Raw genomic sequence first — 22,941 nt, forward strand, 5'->3', positions numbered from 1 at the left:
GTTTGGTGTGGTTTATTATGCAACAAAAACTAACAGACATACTTTTAAAAACCAGAGTAACTCAATTCACAATTTTAACAAAAAAGATAAAATACTTAGGAATGAACGTAACAAGCTATGTGCAAAATACATGAAGAAAACTAAAACACTCCTGAAGGATCCAAAATTAGGCTTTCTTCCCCCACAAATGGAAAAACATACCATGTTCTTGGATAGGAAAATCACCTTTATAAGAATGTCAATTCTCCCTAAGTGAATATAAATTAAAAATGATCCCAATAGAGACTTCTCTCTGGAACTAGAAAAACTGAATCTAAAGTTAAATTTGGAAAAGAACTAAAGAAGCAAAAATACCTTGAAGAAGAAACAGAACTGGGGACATCTGCCCTAAGAGATATTAAAACCAAGGGCGCCTGGGTGGCTGAATCGGTTAAGCATCTGCCTTGGCTCAGGTCATGATCCCAGGGTCCTGGGATCTAGCCCCGCATCTGCTCCTTGCTCAGTGGGGAGCCTGCTTCTCCCTCTCCCCCTGCCGGCCGCTCCCCCTAATTGTGCTCTCTCTCTGTGTCAAATAAATAAAATCTTAAAAAGAGAGAGAGATTAAAACCAATGACTGATCCTCAATAAATGAAAACATCATATTATCACAGGGATAGAACATCGCACCAGAATAGAAAATGTAGAAATAGACCACAAAACACGAGGATTTAGTGTATGAAAAAGGCAGCATCACAAATCAATGGGAGGTAAAGACACTTTGTCATAAATGATGAGACAACTGGGTAGCGATTTGGAAAAAGACAGAGTTAGAGCTATACTTCACACCATACACCAAGATAATTTTGAATGGACCAAAGGCTCAGTGTTTAAAAGTGAGCATACGCAAAGTAAATGTAAAAAGTGAAACCACAGCAGACATACCGCAGTGTCAATTTAGGCGTTTGTAAACACATACACAAACGAGAGGTTATTAAGAAGGGCATTCCTTTGGCTAGAGAAGCCCTGCATAGACGAGTCCTCTACTTCGCAGGAATGCATTGCTCCCAACTCCACTCTCCCCAGCCTGGAGAGCAACCCACTCCGCCACTATCTGCCTTGCCCGCGGAGGCGCTCGAGGAAACGCCTCCTTGCCTTCCCGCATTCTGATAGGCTCTCGAGACCGAGGCTGCAAAGAGACCCACGGCCCTATTGGCTAGTGGGCGTGGCCTGCGCGGGGCTTCATGGGAGTTGTAGGCTCCTGCGACTCGGCGTCTGACGTCGGTGATTTCGGCCCCGGGAGCACTGCGGTGGTGAAGAGGTGGGTGTGTCTGGAGACGGGGTGCGGGGAGGGGCGAGGATGCAGGTGAAAAAAACGAAGGATTTAAAATTAAAAAGAAATTAGGGTTGCGGGCCCTCAGGAAGGGGCGAACCTACTTGGAAGTGGGGCACAGAGCGTTGGGGTGGGGGAGCGCAAGTTCTACGGCCAATCAGACATTAGCAATTCTTGCCTTAGCAACCACTCCGGACAGCTAAGGCCCGGTCCCTTACCCCGACTCCAAGGAAAGGGGAGGAGCCCGGGCTGTTTAAATGGCTTTGGGCTCGAGTGGAGAGAAGCCGGTGCCGTTTCCTTCCCCGCTCTGGTGGCTGGGAACCTGCGGCTCGGTGGGCGGGGAACAGCCGCGTCCCGGAGGCACGCCAACTCCCCGCCGATTGGCCCACAATTCCTCGGGGGCGGGGTCTGGGGCGGGCAGGTTCCCGCCCGCTGCGAGGCGAGGACCTCCGGGATTCCTAGAGAGGACTCGGAAGTGCTCTTGGCGGTGGGATTGATGGCTCGACCCCGTTGGACAGGGAAAGCTCGGACTTGCTTACTTCCGGCGAGGAAGTGTTGCGAAGTGTTGGCTTCGGTTTTCTCTCCGTTTGTGGGAAGAAACCTGTCTTCCCAAGCGTGGCTGCGAGAGCTTGGTCTCCAGGAGAGCTCCCCGGGACTGGTGCCTGGAGGAAAGGGGATGGGCTTTGTGTCCAGACGGGGTTCCTCTGTCTAACCTTGACCGGCCCGGTTTCCGTGACTATGGGGTCAGGGGCGCTTCTGAAGAATCCGGGTCCAAATCTGTACTTATAACTGTGCTTCTCTTCGGGACCAATGAAGTCTCTTCTTGGTCTGTCATGCTCTTGTGGCATGAAGGACAGGACCCGTTTTGGCTATTGTAATGTTTTTAACCCGTGTTTTGACTTTAAGTTTGGCTTGTGGTAGAGAAAAGCAGAGACTGCGTCTGGACTAGTTAGTAAGTCTTGTCCTATTACTTATATGAAATGTAATGTTCTTCACCATTAAAACTGTATTCGGTTAGGCCTGATGTCAGATTTTTATTGCTCTTCTTTACATTTTTTAAATGTTGGAAATGTTCTCTATTAGTAATTTTATGGGTGGAGTGACGGCTGTCTTGTAGTCTATATTTTAAAGTAAGTTGCACTGTTGAGTGGTCTTTAGTACCGATGACCTCTTTGTCATCTCTTTGCTAATAATGATTTCCAATATATCAGTAGGTTGCACACTAATGGAAGTGCCCTTCGGAAGATCTTAAAGAGCAGAAAACAGATTTGATCTGTGTGACAGCTAACCTGGAGAGACATCCCTCTGAGTTGGAATGATAATGACAGAGTCTGGGGAAGTTATAGACTTAGACCCTCCAGCTGAGACTTCGCAGGAGCAAGAAGACCTTCTAATAGTGAAGGTGGAAGAAGAAGACTGCACGTGGATGCAGGAGTACAATCCTCCAGTGTTTGAGACTTTTTACCAGCGCTTCAGGCACTTCCAGTACCATGAGGCCTCAGGCCCCCGGGAGGCCCTGAGCCAGCTCCGGGTGCTCTGCTGTGAGTGGCTGAGGCCTGAGCTGCACACCAAGGAGCAGATCCTGGAGCTGCTGGTGCTGGAGCAGTTCCTGACCATCCTCCCTGAAGAGTTCCAGACCTGGGTGAGAGAACATCACCCGGAAAGTGGAGAAGAGGCTGTGGCTGTGGTAGAAAATATACAGAGAGAACTAGAGGAACGCAGACAACAGGTGAGCGAAAGGGGACACACTGGAGCAATGAGGAAGGAGAGGAAGAGAGTTAGGTGCTGCTGAGCAGGGGTGAGATCCTTTGAGCTCTGGTGCTTCATCCATATTCTTTTGTTCTCCTGGGATTAGGTACACTGTGGAGATTTCCTGCCACTCCAGCAAAGAGAAGCAGTATCCAGTGTGTTAATCTGGAGAAGACAGTCAGCGATTTTATTTATTTTTAAAATTACTGTTTCTATTTTTTGAATGACATGATACAAAATTCAAAAGGTGCATAAGGTTGTTATGAAAAGTAAGTTTCCTCCCGCCCCTAATTCCCCGGCTGCCTAGTTCTCTTCAGACGCAGCCCCTGTCACCTGATGCCTGTATATCCTTACAGAGATAGACTTTCTTCTCTCTATATAAGCGTACGTGTAGATGACATGCTTTAAGAAAACACAAATGTTTTTAAATCACTGTGCGCTTCTGCCTCTTGCTTTTTTCTTATATCTTGGTTTGTTCCATGTCCGTGCAAACAACGCTGCCTCCCTCTCTGAAACTGTGTTATATTCCATTGTGTGGATGGATATACCATAATTTAACTCCCATTGAAAGCCATTTAAGTGATTCCTTTAGGATGTTTCTGAACTTTTACTATAACAAGCTGCAATGATTGTCTTTTACATATGTTATTAATTATAGAATAAGTGCTTAGAAGAAGTCAGATTGTTGGCTCAGGGGCCGTATGCATTTGTAATTTTGACAGCTGTTGACAGATTGCCCTCGGTAGAGCTTATACCGGTTTTTACTCCCTACTGCAGGGTATGAGAGAAATTTTTTGCTCACAGCCTGATAATGTGATGTTATCCAACTTTTTGTTAGTGCTAATTTGAAAGATGCAATATTCCATTTCTGTGCAATTTTAGTATGCATTTCTCATATTATGAGTGAGTTTGACCTCAGTATGTATTTTAAAGGTCTATGTGTGTACCCTTTGTTGTTGTTGTTTTTTTTTTTTAAAGTAAGCTCCACACCCAGTGTGGGGCTTGAACTCACAACCCTGAGATCAAGAGTCACATGCTCCACTGAGTGAGCCAGCCAGGCGCCCTATGTGTCTACCTTTTTTTGTGAATTATCTTTTTACAGTATTTACCTATTTGAAAAAAATAAGCAGTGTGTCTGTCATCTGAGTTGCAAGTTTATTTTTCCACTTTGTTGTTCGTCTTTGCTTATGCAGATTTTTGTTTTGCAGGGTTTTTAATTTTTATGTAGTCCATTTATTTTTTAATATATGGTTTCTGGGTTTTGTGCCATACTTAGAAAGGCCTTCTCCACTACAATATTATAAGAAAATTTTCTAATAGTCTCTTCTTAGTTTTTTATTTTTATTTATTTTTTGGTGCACGGTGTGTGATATGGTTATAACTTTCTTTCCCCAGATGTCTATCCAGTTGCCCCAGCAACTTATAGTAGTCCCTTTTTTTCCTCTCTGATTAAAATGCCATCTTTATTACATACCAAATTTCTGCATGTATTTGGGTCTATTTATGGCCTTTTTATTCTGTTTTATTGATCTTATTACCTGTTAATGTATCAGTATCTGAATTACTTGAGCTCTGTAAAGGGTTTTGGTATTGATAGGGCTACCCCTCCCTCTTCCAAATTTTTTTTCAATATTTTCTTTTTTCCTTATGAACTTTAGAATTGCTTACTTAAAGTTTTCACCACTCCAAAAATCCTGTTAGTTTTTTTTTTGTGGGGGGGGGGGATCCAGTAAATCATGTATTAATTTAGAGAGGATCGATATCTTTATGTTGTTATATCTTCTTGTCTTGTCTTCTCATTTATAACCTGACCCTCTACCTTCTTGTTGCTGGGGTCACACTCTCTTAACCCTTTTTTTTTTTTTTTGAGCAAAGAAACAAAAATCATGAGACCTTAGGTCACAAGAGTTTGAAGCTAGTTGGAGAATTTCCCTCATTCTTTTTTTTTTTTTTAAGATTCTATTTATTTGAGAGAGAGAGCGTGAGCTGGGGGAAGAGGAGGGACAAGCCGACTCCCCGCTGAGCGGGGAACCTGACATGGGGCTCGATCCCAGGACCCTGGGATCATGACCTGAGCCAAAGTCAGACGCTTAACCGACTGAGCCACCCAGGTGCCCTTCCCTCATTCTTGAGAGCCATTGCACTTCATTGTAAGGTCGCAGTCTCATTATTCTTCATCTCTGGGTAAGGGGTACTTCAGCCTTCCAGAACATCCTCAGGCTCTTCAGCTGGTTTAGTTCACTCCATGAGGCAAGGGGGCGGCAGAGGGAATTGCTGCTGACCCTCAGCCAGACCTTGGCTATACCGGATGGTTGTCCTCCAGATGGGAATGTCTGAACCTTTCTATTGCCTCCATCAGGACAGAAAGTAAAAGTTCATGGTGACATCTTATTATTCCTTTTTTAAGCCTAATTTGGGACATTAACAAACAAACTTGTCCCTACTTTTTTTATAGTAATAAATATTCAAAAGTACAGTTAAAAACAGACAGGATTTTTGAAACAGAGGATTTACAGCCGCTATGTACATTTACCTCTCTCATTGTGATATGCAGCCTGTCTTTGGAAGGGACACAGAAAAAAATAATTTCTTAGTGGTAGTCAGGGATTTGAGGCCCATAGAGGGCATTTTCTTAAGGGCCTCCACAGCTCACTTTGTTTGCCTTTCTCTCTGCCTGTCGTCTATATCCCCAACATTGTTCCTCAGCTTTATCTCCAGGCGGTTTTTGTCTCTGGCAGGCCTTTTCCCAGGCTTTGTCCTTTACCCCTCCTCCTTGGTTTCTCTGTCCTGGTGTCAGGGGACCTCAAGGGCTGCTTTGCTTTTCGGTGCCGATGTGCCCTTTGACATACTGGGCATCATCTTAACTCTTATCCTGAGTGGGTCCACAAGGACACACAAATTTCCATGCAGAAGGATCTTTGCCGCAACTGTTTTGTAGCCACCTGTTGATGTAACTCCTGTGCCACATTCTGCCAGTGCTAAGAGGGTTAAAATTTAAAGTGCTTTGAAACATAAGGGAGGGGAAGAGGGGGATGGCAATTCTCTCTCAGTGCAGGATCTTAGTATCTGCTAGGATGTTGCTGAGCTAGTACCTTCCAGAAAAGACAGATTGTGGAGACCGGTTGTGGCAGAGTAACTGTGTGTCCCCTAGGGTTGACCGAGAGCCCAGAACGGAAAGATGGAGTACTTAGCAGGTCAGACAGGAACTAGCTCTGGTCTTGGTGTTGGTCTGTCCTACTTGAACGGGGTCCACTAAGGAACTGAGTATGGCTTCCTGTGTCCTATATTGACCTTTGCAACCTCCCTTCTCACTTCTCTCCCCCTTCACTAAACTTGGCCTACCCTGGCTTTCTTATGGTTTCTCGACAGTACCAGATACCTGTTTCTGCCTGAGAGTCTTTGCTTATGTCGTTCTCTCTGCCCTGGACACTTCTGACTTTTTTCCTGGCGGGCTTCTTTTGCCCTTTAGGTGTTTACTTAAAGCGACACTTCCTCAGAAAAGCCTGCCTTGGCCACCCTCTCTCAAGTAGTTTCATCTGTTCTGTCTTAAGGCACTGCTTTCTTCTTCTTTCTAGGGTATAACAGCTTGTAATTATGTACTTGTGCGTGGATATGTTTAATGGGAGTCATCTTCACCTAGAAAGAAACTGTGTTTATTAAGCCACTGTGTAGTCAGTTTGCTTGGCTCATTGTAGATGCACATTAAATATTTGGCAAAAGAGTGAATGGAAAAAGAATGGAAATTTACTGGATTCTTCCATAGCCCTCCCTGCAACATGCTGATCGGTGTGGTTGTGCTTGTTAGATCGTGGTGTGTCCTGAAGTGCTTCCTCAGAAGATGGTGCCACCTGGAGTTGTGCAGGAGTCCCTCAGCCACCAGCTCCCGTCCGTGGACCCCCAGTCTGAACAGGAGCCACAGAAGCCTCATCGCCTGGAGGAAAATGGTGAGGACGTGTGATTCGGTGGAACAGATGTGGCTAGAAGTGGGCGCCCTGGCCATGTGGGTAAGCGGTATCTGTGTGAGAGAGACTTCGGGCTGGGCAGCCACTCTGCAGTCAGCAGGATCGGGAGCTTGGGAAGGGCTGGGGACCTGGCATCCAGTCCCTGGCATTCAGAGAGAGGGCAGCTTGTAGGATGGCTAGGCTGTGCACCGTAGTTCCATGGGACAGCTGTCGTGACGACGACAGCTCTCAGCGCAGGGACTGTCAGAAGATCTACAGGAGTCCTTTACGAAAGTGTTGTACTTGTTTTACGACAGCTTTCCGGCTCCACCTCGTCGATTTTGTTGTCTTACCGCTTGTGCAAGAACAGCTCTCCAGTTCCCGATTGCACTCGTTTCTGGCTGCCAGTCGTTCACCTTGAAATCTTATTTCAAGCAGTGCCTCACAGTGACCTTTCGAGCGACTGTTCTCTCTCTCTCTCCTCCCCTACCCCCCTCTCAACCTTATTAACGTGTATTAGACACATGAAGGGTGAAAGTGAGCTGCTGCGTATCTTACTTATGATGCACATGTCCACAGGTCTTTAACCCTAATCAGAAACTCTCGCTATCAGATATATCTTAGGATTCAGAAATTTTCAGATTTATTAAGGGAATATGATTTATATACCGTATAGTACAGTGCCAGCAGGATTTGAGGTGGGACTCCACAGTGACACACATTAGTGAAATGTATGCAGCTTTACGGTGAGTGGATTAAATAAAAACTTTAAAGAGCTTCCCATCAGTTCTGGTCAGGTTTTGCTGTCAAATTAGTTCAGTGTGTAACTTAATGAGAGGAAGGCCTTTGGTATTGAGAGCTTGGGGATTTCAGAATGTGGAGAACCTGTGTTCCAGGTTCGGCCCCAGGCTTGCTTCTGTTCTCCCCTTAGGGGTCAGGCCTTCCATTTCATATGCCCCACGGCTCTGACCTTCTCCAGCTTTCCTTTCACTGTGGTAATAATAACAGAAGTGTTACTTATGTAGAGTTTACTGGGTGTCGGCAAGTGTCCCAAGTGCTTTACTTGTAGGAATTCATTAAGCCCTCAGTGTACCAGAAAAAATAGTCTTTGCTGTTTACCACCAGGGGCCAAGGGATCCTTTATTTTATATATATATATTTACTATTTTATTTAATTTATTATTATTTATTATTTTACTTTATATATATTATCATGTATATGTTATTTATGAATAATTTACAGAAGAATCAAAGGATAATAAAAAATAATTCTCAAGGAAATTTTAATAAGAACTTCTTTATATCAAGTACATTTTGATAATAGAAACATTGTAAAAAAATGAAAGAGTACCGTTACACAGTACTGTCTCTGTTCCCTTTAGAAAAATGAATACTGTCCTTTTCACAAAATGGGATGGTCCAGAATCTTGTTGCAAAATCTTGCCTCATGAAGTCCTTCCTGTTGAATAATTCAGTGGATGAGAATGTCATATTTCCTTTTTGAAATTAGAAATAGAGTGTTTATCGTTGATTCTTATGTTTGAGAAAATTTACCTCTGATATTGTTTGTAGACTCCTTCAAAGATTTGCCCTTCGGCTTCAGTTTCATTATTATCGTGTAGAATACACTGCTCTGTCTCTTCATGTCATCTTCTTACTCGTCTAGTAATAGTGAAGTGTCTTTTGTTGCAAATTTTTTTCTCTTTGCTGATAGGGGTGGAAAATGAAAAATTCTGAATTCACAACTATGCTCAATGAAAGCTAAAAGCAGGTGTCAATAGTCTTATACCTTCTTGAAGATGATGCAGAACTCTGGGCAATAAATTTAATACTTGGAGACTAGTGAAGAATGATGATTTATTTCACTTTTACATCATCATCCTAAGTATTTCCTTTATTCTCCTGTTTTCTTACTATTTTAGTTTTTTCTGCTATCATTGGGAATAATTAATGAGTAATGATTGGTAAATATGTGGTAATTCCTAGGATGATGAATTAGGAAAATGTTTTATGATACAGGAAAAATAAGATCACTCAGATCTCAAAATGTACCCTACATGTGTAGAAGAGGCCAGTGGATCCATATAGAAATTACAAGACAGAATGAGTCATATTCTATTTTTTAATAATACTAAAATAAGTTTTCTTCTTCAGAAGACCTCTAAAGGGATAAAAGTCATGTAATTCCAGCCTTTAAAAATAGTTAACACTAAAAAAAAATTAGCTAACACTGTTTATTTATTTTTTGTTTTTAAAATTTTATTTATTTACTTGGCAGAGAGAGACACAGTGAGAGAGGGAACACAAGCAGGGGGAGTGGGAGAGGGAGAAGGAGGCTTCCCGTGGAGCAGGGAGCCCGACGCGGGGCTCGATCCCAGGACCCCGGGATCACGACCCAAGCCAAAGGCAGACACTTAACAACTCGGGGCCAGGTGCCCCAAGTTAACACTGTTTAAAAAAGAAACGCCAAGAAACGCCAAACCCCAAATTGCGTCTAATACACTTAGTTGGCATAACAAGGGTTAATGTCCACACTGACCCAATAGAATAGGTACTACTGTTATCCTCATGTTAGAAATTAAGAAGCTGAGGCCTAGTCAGGTTAGGTAATTCATTCAAGGTCACGGAGCTGTCAGTGACTGAGCTGAGATTCTAACCCCAGCAATCCAGCTCTGCATTCATCCTTTTACCCCAGTCCGAGCTGTGCTGCTTTTGCCTTTCCTGCAGGCCCCCCCAAGTGCAGACTCCTGTCCTCTTCCCTCCACTGCCAGAGTCTCATCATGTCAGGCTGCTCTTCCTTCTGTCCCTAGGTGCTGCTTCTCTTCTCTGCCCTGTTAGCTAGACCCAGCCAGTTTCTTTCTTCCAACAAAATTACGAGGTTTGTTTTGTGTTTGTTTCAGTTTTTGATTTCTGTGCACTGGGGAAGGCTGCATTCCTCCTGCCTTTGATAGCACCGAAGGCTGGTTTTCTGTCTCTGGGACTAATTCCAGCGTGAGAAGGGTGAAGTCATTTGCTGAAAAGCTAAAGAAACAAAAGGTTTTACAGGAATGTCATAAAATAAGTGGTATTGTTTGGAGTGTAATTATTATAATTATTCCAGTTGTAATTGGAATGTAGTCTATACTCAAAATCAAAATCACTGTTTAAGTACAGACTACATTCGTCCCTTTCTTTGAGTCCTTTTTTGACTCTGTAGCCACACTCCTGGTTTCAGCTGCCATCTCTGTTTCTGGCTTTCGTCTCTAACCATGATCTCTTTCTTTTTGTGTCATTGCTGATTACATCCTAGTCCTTGGACAGAAGCTAGCTGCATAACAACATACATCCTTAGGACCAGGGAAACCATAGCAACATCCTAAACTGTCAGGTTAAAGATTAATACCAGGTGGATCTGTCCAGATCAGGGCATATATAGACAATGAGATCGTATGCACCACCAGTCTCGCACAAAGAACAAGCAGAGGTGACACAGCAGGGGTCAGAAGGTCACCAACATCTAGAGATCAGACCCTGCAGGCATTGCACATGCAATTCACTCTGCCCAGAGAGCACCCTCATCCCCCCAACCCACCCCAACCCTACTGACCAGAGTCACTTCCTGTGGAAGGGCTTTCCTGATGCTCCCACCTTCCCCCTCTCTGCCCTGGAGGTTCCCCTGTTTCCATGCTCTTGTGGGAACTTGGGTGAATTTCAAGTATATTACCCTTACCCTGTGCTGGAAGTAAGTGAGGTTCACATGTCTGCTCTCCCCACTAGACAGTGAAGTTTTTGGAAGGCAAGAATTGCTTTATCTGCCTGTTCTTATAACACACAATGTAGACTTAGTGCATTACTAATTGCCTGACTCTCCATCAACCATAGTAGCTTCTGGAAGGAAGAGAATGTGGACTAAGACCTTGCTAGTCAAAGGGTGGCTCAAGGAGCAGCACCAGAATCACCTGGCTTTGTTAGAGGTGCAGAATATGGGGGCCACCACAGACCTGCTGAGCCATATCTGCCCTGTACCAAGCCCTCCACGTGATCTGTGTGCGCATTAAAGTTTGAGAAGCCCTGGGCTCTTGGTAGCGCTTCAGCTTCGTGGAAGCTACGGGACTGGTTAATCTTTGAGATGACTGGATTTGATCCTGGCGGAGCAGGTTGCATCCTTTACAGGGGACTGGCACAGTCTTGAGGTCACTGGCAGGGATTAGCCTGACCAAAGCAGGGAGTCTAGTTTTTCGGGGGGAAGAGTGAGTGTAGTTAGGTGGGGGAGGAGTCACAACGTGGAGGGCCTTGAGAGCCGAGCAGAAAAATTTGGCCTTGCCGCAGCAAGGCGCCATCGTGGATTCCTGAGCGAAAGTAGAACATGATGGCAATCGGACTGGGCAAAGATATTCTCACTGACACCTCTTTTTCTCCCCCCTCAGCCCTACCTGCTCTCCAAGTTCCTTCCCTTCCCCTGAAGGACAGCCAGGAGCTGACAGCCTCACTTCTCTCGGCTGGGTCCCAGGTGAGCCAGCGTCCCATGCCCGCAGTGAGGACCCACGTCTGTTCTTGGACAAGTAGCTGCCCTAATCCTGAATCTCCATTAGGAGTTCTGTCTCTCACTGCAGACCGGGCCCTTCTGGGGTTCCTACTTGAATGTCACTTTCCCTTCTACCCAGTGCTCCCCTCTCTTCTTTGAAGCACAGACCCTCCCTCTGTTTTTTCCCTTCATGCTCCCAATTCTTGCCCTCACTCCAAATTTGGATCTAGGGAATGGAAATTTAGTGGCGATCTCGTGTTTCAGAAGTTGGTGAAAATTGAAGATGTGGCTGATGTGGCTGTATCCTTCATCCTGGAGGAATGGGGACATTTGGACCAGTCCCAGAAGTCCCTCTATAGGGATGACAGGAAGGAGAATTATGGGAGTATTACTTCCATGGGTAAGAATGATTTCATCTGTGCTTGGATTAGGACATCTTAATTTTGTTATAAAAAGTATTTCTGGGACATCGGATAAAAGCATGTATGTGACTTAATTACTGTGACTGCTTATTTTTTTTTCTGTGAAAGAGTAAATTGACATTCCTTTTTTTTTTTTTTTTAAAGATTTTATTTATTCATTTGACAGAGAGAGAGGGAACACAAGCGGGGAAGCGGGAGAGGGAGAAGCAGGCTTCCCACAGAGCAGGGAGCCCGATGCGGGGCTCGATCCCAGGACCCTGGGATCATGACCTGAGCCGAAGGCAGACGCTTAACCGACTGAGCCACTCAGGCGCCCCCCTTTTTTTTTTTTCTTATTCAGCTTATTCTGATCATTTCTGTCATCATCAGTGTATGATTGACGTCTTGATAATACTTGGGGGATAGTATTTGCAATCCAGCAAATGCTCTCGTTTTAGTGCTTTAAGATAAAAGAGCTCAGAACTAAAAGGCTTGGGTTTTAACAGATTCATAGTAGTTATTGGATTCTGTTCCTTGACAAGTTGAATATTTTTTTTTAAAGATTTTATTTATGTATTTGACAGATAGAGACATAGCGAGAGAGGGAACACAAGCAGGGGGAGTAGGAGAGGGAGAAGCAGGCTTCCCGCGGAGCAGGGAGCCCGATGTGGGGCTCAATCCCAGGACCCTGGGATCATGACCTGGACCAAAGGCAGACGCTTACCAACTGAGCCACCCAGGCGCCCTGACAAATTGAATAATTCTTAATTGAATAATTCTCACTTGTGAAAGCATCTCAGATCTCACTGAATAACTGTTTGTTAGAGTATATTTGACCCTTGAACAACACGGGGCCAGAGGTGCCAACCCCCCCACGCAGTCGAAAGTCTGTGTATAACTTTTGACTCCCCCAAAACTTAACTACTCATAGCCTACTGTTGACCTGAAGCCTTCCAGTAACATAAAGCCAAAAAACAATTTTTTTTTAATTAAAAAAAAAAAATAATAATAATAAATTAAAAAATTTAGAAAAACCATAAAGCCGATTAACACATAGATTGTATATGTGTCCTATACTGTGTTCCTACATGAGAGTAAGCTAGAGAAAAGGAAGTGCTATTAAAATAGTAAGGAAGAAGAACTGCATTTACAGGGCTGTATGTATCGAAAGAAATCGGTGTGTCAGTGGACCTGCGCAGTTCAAACTCATGTTATTCAAGGGGCAACTGTGTTATCAGAGGATCTCCCTTTTCCCCAGTGCATGGGTGGCTGGTTGTTCACTCCATCTCCATTCTCAGATCATGGGTGCTTATTTCATGACGTTCGCCTTGCTATCTCCATTTTACATGTCCTCATCCCTTCTTGAATTTTGTGCCCCAAATGAGATTTTGAACCTGTTTCTAAATTATCCTGGAAACTCATACTCGATTATGTGCCTAGAGCAAATTATAAAAATCTCAGCACCGTAGCAAACATTTTGGAGCTTATGGCTTTTAGCTTCTTTTGAATGAATTTTCTTAAAAGAACCACCACATACCAAGCACTCTGGTAGACTTTAGATGAAATACATATATAATGCCAAATCTCTGTCTTTTTTTTTTTAAGTTTATTTATTTAATTAATCTCTACACCCAGCATGGGGCTCAAACCCACCACCCCGAGATTAAGAGTCACATTCTCCTCTGAGCCAGCCAACCCCATATAATGCCAAATTTCTTTTAAGCATTACAGCAGTTTACATTGTTCTAAGAGTTTTAGTTCACTTGCAGGCTTTTATTTAAAAAATAAAATGGACTCCTACTCTCTGAAATTTTCCATTTCTTTTAATACTAGTGATACATATTTGTATTTCCTTTTATTCAATTTACTTGTACGTGTTCTCTGCGGCTTTATCTGTGGGGATCTTAGTGGTGGTGTTTCATCTCAAGGGGTTACTTATGTAGCACAAATGTTATATGCAATGAAGATATTTTTTCATTCTTTTTTTAAATGAATTTCAAATACCTCACTTGTCTAATTTGAGCCTGGTAGTATTTTCTTTTTTTCAATTACTTTGCAGGCATTTAATGGGTTTCAGGCTTTCAGAACTTGGCACAGTTCTTTTTTATACTGTTTTCCAAGCAGTTTTAAATTTGTCCTTTCCGATTTTGTAAAAAATCCATCTGTTCATTACAATCTCTTTACAACTCTAGTGTACTCCTACATTAAGAACACATTTGATGATTTCTGCCCCTTAACTTCTCTGGAAAGGCCACATTAGATATTTTCATGCCTATGTGTTCCTAATAGCATTGAGTAGGTCAGGATTTGGGGCATCTGGGTGGCTCAGTTGGTTAAATGTCTGCCTTTGTTCCTGCCTTTGGGACATGATCCCGGGGTCCTGGGATTGAGCCCTTTGTCAGGTTCCCTGCTCAGTGGGGCTTCTCCCTCTCCCTCTCCCTATCCCTCTGCCCCTCCCCCTGCTCATGCTCTCTCTCTTAAATAAATAAAATCATTTAAAAAAAGAGAGAGAGAAGGTCAGAATTTTAAAAATATCCATCAGATTCAGAAATGAGATTTTAAAAAAACAGATGTATCCTGGAGACAGCCATTTCAGTGGAGTGTCCGGGACGTTGGGGAACAAGAGACAGTTTCTTTGAAGATTGCAAAGGAGAGGAATTTGAGAAAGCTGTCACAGATACACTTTCAAGAACATTGTGAAAGAAATGAGAAAGGGGGCTTATCACTATAAGGGTACAAAGCTTAGATGGATAGATTGGTTTTGTATGTTCTCTTTTTCTTTCTTTTCTTTTTTATTGGGGGGGGCAAAGGGAGAGGGAGAGAGAGAATCTCCAGCTGACTTCCCGCTGAGCATGGCGTCCGACATGGGGCTTGATCTCACAACCCTGAGATCATGACCTGAGCCAAAATTAAGAGTCGGATGCTTAACCGACTGAGCCACCCAGGCACCTCTGTATGTTCTCTTTTTCAGTGGGAGAGTTTTAAGCATACTTAAATGCTACTGGAAAAGAACTAGTAAAGAGTGAGTTTGAAATGTTGGGGCAAGGAAGAGGAGATCATTGATGAGGGTGATCCCTCAAAAACAGGATGGCATGGGGAGGTCGGGGGTCCGGGAGGGAGGCTTGGCCTTGGTCAGAGAGACAGCTCTTCCACCATGAGGCGAGGGGAGGATGACAGAGGAAGGCTGCCAGCAAGTTTTTGGTTGGTCTGTAGGATGTTCAAGGAGCTTTGCCTTTCTTTCAAATAGGAGACAGTCACCTGTTGAGAATGAGCAGGTGATGAAGTAGGTGGCAGAGAAGAGGTTCGAATACATTGGAGAACCTTGTACATGCACATAGTGAAACATATTCAAATAGTATAAAGGGGTATAAAGTGAAAACTGAGTCACTTACCCTGCTTCTCAATCTTTTGTTTACTATTACCAGTTTCTGGATTGTATCTCTAGGCATATTCTGTATACACACGTTTTTGCAAAACATGATAACGTGATAACATGCCATACACTAGTGGAATTTTAAAATAACAGTGATATATCTTGGAAGCCATAGTGGAGATATTTTGACATAGCTGATGAGAAAAATGAGTGGGGAAAGGAGCCAGCTCTAGGAACATAGAATGCCAGCAGGGCAGCAGTGAGGTTGAAGAGCCTGAATCTTTAAAGCACCAAATCTGCCTGATTTGTTTTTGTCTCCCCTGCCCCCCACCATTGTATTACTAACCAGCTGGGCAGAGCATTGAGCAAGAAGCATGGTCTTCTGTCAGCTACACAAATAAACCAAGAGAATCAACAGAAAGCTTGTCATGTACATGGGAAAGAGGTGGGGAAAGAGGGAAAAAGCAAATCTGTAAACCCATTGGTGTGACAACCTATATAATCGCCATATCAGGAAAAGGGCAATTGTTAATAGAACCAAAGAGGTGCATTGGGCTAATCTTATTTATTTATTTATTTTTTTCAAATTCACCCCTGGAGAAAGAAAACCATGTGCTTTTTTGACTTGTTGGTTGGGAGAGAATTCTAGTAAGAATAAAATGTGTGGGCATAAGCAGATGTGAGTAAAAGAGAAAAAGAAATCCTGTGATGACAGAGATTACCTGCCTACTTAAATGGGGGAGGAAAAAACGATTCTTTTTTATTATATGTTTGTTTCTACTATTAAGATGTCTTTTTAGGAAGAGAATTAAGGTAAAAGAGTTTTAAGAAATTAAAATTTGGGGCGCCTGGGTGGCTCAGTTGGTTGAGCGACTGCCTTCGGCTTAGGTCATGATCCTAGGGTCCTGGGATCGAGCCCCGCATCGGGCTCCCTGCTCGGCGGGAAGCCTGCTTCTCCCTCTCCCACTCCCCCTGCTTGTGTTCCCTCTCTCGCTGTCTCTCTCTCTGTCAATTAAATAAATAAAATCTTTAAAAAAATTGTAAAAAAAATAAATTAAAATTCAAGTTTTCTTGATGGAATAAGAATTATAACTTCTCACTCTGTAAAAAAAAAAAAAAGGTTAGTACTAGTATCTACCTCAAAAGGTCATTGTTAGGATTATATGCCATAAAATCGTAAAACCCTTATAGTCCTGGTCCATTGTAGCACTCAGCACTCAGCTTTCATTACCATTATTCTGTAATATTTGAATACAACCTTGCTGTTTACAAAAAAAAAAAAATTTTTTTTTTTAAAGATTTTATTTATTTGACAGAGAGAGACAAAGCAAGAGAAGGAACACAAGCAGGGGTGTGGGAGAGGGAGAAGCAGGCTTCCCGCTGAGTAGGGAGCCCGATGCGGGGTTCGATCCCAGGACCCTGGGATCATGACCTGAGCCGAAGGCAGACGCTTAACGACTGAGCCACCCAGGTGCCCCCCCAAAAAAATCTTATTAGAAAGTTCTCAATAGACCCTGGTGTCTCTCTCTCTAGCATATAAAAAATAATATTCCCTGTTTTTTAATTACTGAAGATTTGTCTCTGCAAAGCATATTGAACGTCCATGCTTCAAGTGAAATGTAGGTTGTTGATCCAGTTACATAGGGAGATGATTGCAGTTTGTCCGGCCTCTGTATTCATCAGTGACTCTTGGGTGTTAAGCTAGCTCTTGTCAGTACTAGATTCTTCTCTGGATATAGAAAGAATACTTTTTTTCCTTTAGACTTATTCATACCAAACTGAGATTCTTGGGGGATTAAAAAAGTTGGAAAGATCATCTTTCTTCTCCAGGGTATGAATGAACAGGAAGAAGAAGGTGAAAACTGGGTTAGCTGCACAACCCAATATCACATTTTGTGAAGAATTTGATATTGCACAGGTGTGCACAAACAGGTACTGTTAAGTACCCCACCAAGAGGACATCACCTTCACTAAATAGAAGGACTGCTCTCCCAGTTTCATCCGTTTGACACGTTCTTGCCAGCTCTTCTGTCCCCGACCTGTTTCTGCTGGAGGATTCTTTGTCCCCTCCCAGTAGCATAAAGCCGCCTTTGCCAAGTCCTGCGGTGCTAGCACATGTCGGCTTCATAATTACCCACGTCCTCAGTCATTTTGTTTCCTCCAGCATGGGGAATAGCTAATCCGTTTTCCTTCTCTTATTTCAGATTACGAATCTGGGCATGACAATGTGGAACTCGCCGTAAAGCAGATTTCCAATGACGCTGAACCCCACTGGATGACTTCAGGAAGCCCTGAAAGAAATGTTCCCCAGAGTCAAGGGTTTGGAGAAGTTAGTGACCTTCATGGCATGGTAGAGAGGTGGCAGGTAAACCCCGCAGTGGGGAAATCAAGGCAGAACCCTTCCCAGAAAAAAGATCTTGGTACCATCGCGGATGTTAACCGTAAGCACAACACAAGTGGCGAGAGAGGTCACAAATGTAACGATTGTGGTAAATTTTTCCTTCAAGCCTCAAACTTCATTCAACATCGGCGAATCCACACTGGAGAGAAACCGTTTAAGTGTGGTGAATGTGGGAAAAGCTACAATCAGCGGGTGCATCTGACTCAGCACCAGCGAGTTCACACTGGTGAGAAACCCTACAAGTGTCAGGTGTGCGGAAAAACCTTCCGCGTGAGCTCACACCTCGTCCAGCATCACAGCGTGCACAGCGGAGAGAGGCCGTACGGGTGTACCGAGTGCGGGAAAAACTTCGGTCGGCACTCCCATCTGATCGAGCACCTGAAACGCCACTTCAGAGAGAAATCCCAAAGATGTAGGTATTGGGAGTTTGTGTTCAGAGAATAGATGGAGGCGAAAATGGTTTTATGAGCTTAGAGCAGTAGGACAGATGGGTTGTGCTGACTGGGAGCAGTAGCTAAGGGGCAGAAATCACAGTCCATTTTGTTGTTTTATACTTTAATTGGTCCAGTGAGTAGGCAAACCTATGCCCTCTCCACCCTCCCCACAGCTTCCCTCTTGGCAGAAGCACCTGCTTTCAGCTCTCTTACATGTTTCTTCTGATAAATCCCCCCCCCTTTTTTTTTTTTAAAGATTTTGTTTATTTGAGAGAGAGAGCACGGGCAAGGGGTGGGGAGAGGGAGAAGCAGGTTCCCCGCTGAGCAGGGAGCCCGATGTGGGACTTGATCCCAGGACCCTGGACCCCAGGACCGACTGCCTTCGGCTCAGGTCATGATCCTGGAGTCCCTGGATCGAGTCCCGCATCGGGCTCCCTGCTCGGCAGGGAGCCTGCTTCTCCCTCTGACCCTCCCCCCTCTCGTGTGCTCTCTCTCTCTCTCTCATTCTGTCTCAACTAAATAAATAAAATCTTTAAAAAAAAAAAAAAAAAAAGCAGGAGGAAAAAAAATGACCCACAATCCCACCATCCTAATAGAACTGTTATTATTTAGCGTATTCCTTCTATCTTTTTTTTTATAAGCTTATTTTTATGTAGGTGTATTCAGAGGGTACAGTTAAATATTAGACACACTTTGTCCGGTGTGGCTTGGCTCTCCTGTTTGTTATTTCTGACAACCTGCCGTTGTGTGGAGACATCAACACTTAATTGTTCCTCAGTTGAACTTCTAATTTTTTCTCTTTTGTTCTGATAACTGTGCCTTAAAAAAAAAAACAACTATGCCTTAAAAAAAATAGGATTATTTCCTTATAATAGATGCCCAGAAGTGGGATTAGTGGATGAAAGGCCAAAAACATTTTTATGGGTCTTGATACATACTGCCAAATTGCTTTTCCAGTCACCACATATTAGTTTTACTATATTTCTCGCAGGGTGATCAGACTTTTTTTTTTTTTTAAGATTTTATTTATTTATTTGATAGAGAGAGACACAGCGAGAGGGAACACAAGCAGGGGGAGTGGGAGAGGGAGGAGCAGGCTTCCCGCAGAGCAGGGAGCCCAATGCAGGGCTGGATCCCAGGACCCTGGGATTGTGACATGAGCCGAAGGCAGACGCTTAACGACTGAGCCACCCAGGCGCCCCAGACATTTTTTTTTCCACAAATGGGGTAAGCAGAAGAGACGTCTTTTCTGTATTCATTTTCATTATTTTGGTTATCAGTAAGGTTGAACAATTTTCCTTGTTCGTTTACTTATTTTTTCTTAGCTGTTCAAGTGACATTAAATTTATATATGGAAGAGATCACAGTCAATCATGCTGTGGGGCGCCTGGGTGGCTCAGTCGGGTGGTGAGCATTAAGGGTGGTGAGCATTCACAGGTTCGATGCCCTGGTGGGGAAACAAGCTCAGGTGACGGCTAAGAGTGAAGAGAGCAGAGATTCACCTATCACCCACCCTCTTGACGATAGTTTTTATTGGCTCATTTCTCTTTTGTCCTGGATCCTAATCAGGTATTCTTCCAACTCTGTCCCCCTCATAGTCCTTTGCTTCCCATTCTTCAGTTCTTATCTGCTCTCTCCATCCAGCTGTGTTTTTGTTCTGACTCAGTCTGTCTGCCTCAGTCCTGTTTGCATTTCAGAATCCTCTCTCTCCTTCCTGGATGTTAGAAGTGTGGTGCTCCTCCCTAGCAATTGCCTCGCCTCAGTCACTCTCACCATCCTGCTTAGCGAGCCTCTTCATCTCATTCTTTTCATGAGACAAATTCTTTTGACTCCCACTGGCGTCAGGCACATCCAGGCATCCTCCCCCCCCGCCTTTGTTACTGCCTTCACATCGTCGTTTCACCTGATTATCCTCTTTCTCCTGACAGTTCATATTTCTACTGTAAAAGAACTGGTGACAGGGGCACCTGGGTGGCTCATTGGTTTAGCGTCTGCCTTCGGCTTAGGTCATGATCCCAGGGTCCTGGGATCGAGCCCTGTGTCAGGTTCCCTGCTCGGTGGGGAGCCTGCTTCTCCCTCTGCCTGACCCTCCCCCTGCTTGCTCGTGCTCTCTCTCAAATAAATAAAATCTTAAAAAAAAAACACACAAAAAACTGGTGACATTTGCATTTCCTCTTTATTTCAGGCAGTGACAAAAGAAGTAAGAATACAAAATTGAATGTTAAGAAGAAAATTTCAGAATTTTCAGAAGCCGATGTGGAACTCTCAGGAAGAATCCAAAGAAATGTTTCTCAAGGTCAAGATTTTGGAGAAGGCCATGAGCACCCAGGCAAGTTGGATAGAAAGCAGGGAGTTCCCATGAAAGAGATACTAGGACAGCCCTCTTCAAAGAGGATAAATTTTAACGAAGTCACGTATGTGCACAAAAAATCAGCCACAGGAGAGAGACCACATAAATGTAATGAATGTGGAAAAAGCTTTATTCAGAGCGCACATCTGATTCAACATCAGCGAATCCACACAGGGGAGAAGCCCTTTCGGTGTGACGAATGTGGGAAAAGCTACAATCAGCGGGTGCATCTGACTCAGCACCAGCGAGTCCACACTGGTGAGAAACCCTATACCTGTCACTTGTGTGGGAAAGCATTTAGAGTGCGGTCCCATCTTGTTCAGCATCAGAGTGTGCACAGTGGGGAGAGACCCTTTAAGTGTAATGAGTGCGGGAAAGGCTTTGGGAGGCGGTCCCACCTTGCGGGGCATCTGAGACTCCACTCTAGAGAGAAATCCCATCAGTGTCATGAGTGTGGAGAGATCTTTTTTCAGTACGTTAGCCTCATTGAACATCAGGTGCTCCATATGGGTCAGAGAAATGAAAAAAATGGCATTTGCGAGGAAGCTTACAGTTGGAACCTGACCGTGATTGAAGATAAGAAGATGGAGTTACAAGAGCAGCCTTATAAGTGCGATATCTGTGGCAGAGCCTTTAGGTATAGTTCAGACCTTATTCAGCATTACAGAACTCACACTGCAGAGAAAACCAATAAATGTGATATATGTAGAGAAAGTGTTGGCCAGTGTTCCCACGTAAAACAACACCAAAAAACCTACTCCAACATGAAGTCCCATCAATGTAATGAGTGTGGCAGAGGCTTCACTCTGAAGTCACATCTTAATCAGCATCAGCGAATCCATACTGGTGAGAAACCCTTTCAATGTAAAGAATGTGGAATGAGTTTCAGTTGGAGTTGTAGCCTCTTCAAACATCTGAGAAGTCACGAGAGGACAGAGCCCATAAATACCTTAAGTGTATAGATGTTTCTGTTGTAGAACAGCTCTTACTCAATTTTAGAGAAGCCTTCCTAAGAGAAACCCTTCTCCTGTAATGAATGTAATAACAACTTTCAGCATTCTCTCCAACGTAACCATCAAACCTACAGATATGTTGAAATCCTTCAGTTAGAACTTAGGAACACTGGAGAATCCACAGTGAATAGATATCTGTTTGCTTTCCCCATCGAGAAGTGCTTTTGTTAGCATCTTCATGCTTAAGAATCTAGACAAGAGAGCACCTGTGGATATGGTGGATGAAGGAGAGCCTTCAGGTGGCACTCATTCTTTGGTTAAATTTCAGAACGTTGACACTGAGAAAAGCCTCACTAATGCAGTAGAAATAAGCTTTATTTGTAGTTTCTGCCTTGTTTGACAGCTTATTCAGGGAAGAGCACAGTGAAAGGAAGAGAGAACTCTTCAGCATGATATCTGTTTTGGTACCTCAGCAGCGAACCTTTTCTAGAAGCGTTGATCCCAGCCACTAGAATGCTCCAGCTATTGTTCCCATCTTGAGTATTAAAGCCTTTGAAAAGAAATCGACTTAAGGTATTTATATCCTGGCAAAATTGGGGTTCAGAGACTGGATGGTATGTGTTCCCGTTGCATTATACGGTCTCTAATTTCTCCATGAAGCATTCTCTACCTTGTTTTTGTTTTGATTCTATTAGCATCAAAGTTGGCTAGTACCAAGAGGAGTTAAGTGTGTAAATCCAGGAGAGAAACTGTTGGTCAGTCACATCTTAAGGAGAAGAGAGAGGGACCTTGGGAATAGTGAAGAGAAAATAGGCCAAACTGTGGGCTGGTTTTCAGTCCGTCACCCACAAGAATGAGGGCAGCTGTGTTCGTGGAAGGACTTAGACCAAGTTGAATTAAGAATCTTGGTCCAAGGAGAATGTGTAGCAATTCCCAGTGGCCCTGGAGATAGACCTCCTCCATAGGATAATGGTGTATAGAATAAGTGTCAGTTTGGATTGCAGTTGGATTTGAAAGTAAACTGTAACCAGGAGCAGAAAGGTTCGTGTTCTGGTTAGCGCTGTCTTGTGGGAAGGTCGGGGGGAAAGATGACATGGATAAGAGGGTTAATTTGAGCCTCTTTTCTAGAGACGGGGAAAGAGTGCTTCTGGGAACTACTTCTACTGATTGCTGGGCTTACAATAAACAATAAATACTTGTTGACTGTATGTGTTGTACATTGGTGCCCTGCCCAGATCCCCTTTATCAAGCTGGCATGCCCATCCCCCAGCTACTCTGAGTTTTGGCTGTTGAGTGCTCATAACTCTCCCCACTCTCCAGAGACTCTGGAAAGTTGTCCTCAGATGGTGGGAGCTGCCTCACAGCAGGGGTGGGAGCTGTCCTCCACACCCCGCAGCCAGTGGCTGGTTGAAATGGGGGGTACAAAAGGCTGATTCACTAGGTCTGTCTCAGTGGGGGATGGGGGAACTGTGGTGCATTTACTTTCCCTGCAGAAGGAACTTGTGACCTGCACCTTTCCCCATAGT

The 22,941-nt window shown here is 43.8% G+C and overlaps 1 protein-coding gene across 6 annotated transcripts; it reads left to right on the forward strand.

Moving 5' to 3' along the window:
• Nucleotides 1-1,241: 1,241 nt before the first annotated feature.
• ZKSCAN5 (zinc finger with KRAB and SCAN domains 5) lies at nt 1,242-22,613 on the forward strand. Of its 6 annotated transcripts, none has more exons than XM_078074363.1 (7): nt 1,242-1,297; nt 2,521-3,038; nt 6,864-7,002; nt 11,406-11,488; nt 11,768-11,903; nt 17,482-18,090; nt 20,298-22,613. In XM_078074363.1, exons 2-7 carry the CDS (start codon nt 2,625-2,627, stop codon nt 21,422-21,424), a joined length of 2,508 nt encoding a protein of 835 aa, XP_077930489.1. In that variant the 5' UTR covers nt 1,242-1,297; nt 2,521-2,624; the 3' UTR covers nt 21,425-22,613. The 6 variants fall into 6 exon arrangements, with proteins under 6 accessions (XP_077930489.1, XP_035920680.1, XP_035920683.1 ...); XM_036064787.2 differs by lacking the exon at nt 1,242-1,297 and adding an exon at nt 1,773-2,261; XM_036064790.2 differs by lacking the exon at nt 1,242-1,297 and adding an exon at nt 1,773-2,261 and having other exon boundaries at nt 11,771-11,903.
• Nucleotides 22,614-22,941: the final 328 nt, after the last annotated feature.

Source organism: Halichoerus grypus, chromosome 6, assembly GCF_964656455.1.
Source record: "Halichoerus grypus chromosome 6, mHalGry1.hap1.1, whole genome shotgun sequence".
NCBI classification, from domain to species: Eukaryota; Metazoa; Chordata; class Mammalia; order Carnivora; family Phocidae; genus Halichoerus; species Halichoerus grypus.

Coding starts and splice junctions, on each gene's coding strand:
- ZKSCAN5 (XM_078074363.1), top strand. CDS start 2,625: ATGATAATGACAGAGTCTGGGGAAGTTATAGACTTAGACCCTCCAGCT. Junction 3,039..6,863: donor TAGAGGAACGCAGACAACAG/GTGAGCGAAAGG, acceptor TGTGCTTGTTAG/ATCGTGGTGTGTCCTGAAGT. Junction 11,489..11,767: donor TTCTCTCGGCTGGGTCCCAG/GTGAGCCAGCGT, acceptor CTCGTGTTTCAG/AAGTTGGTGAAAATTGAAGA.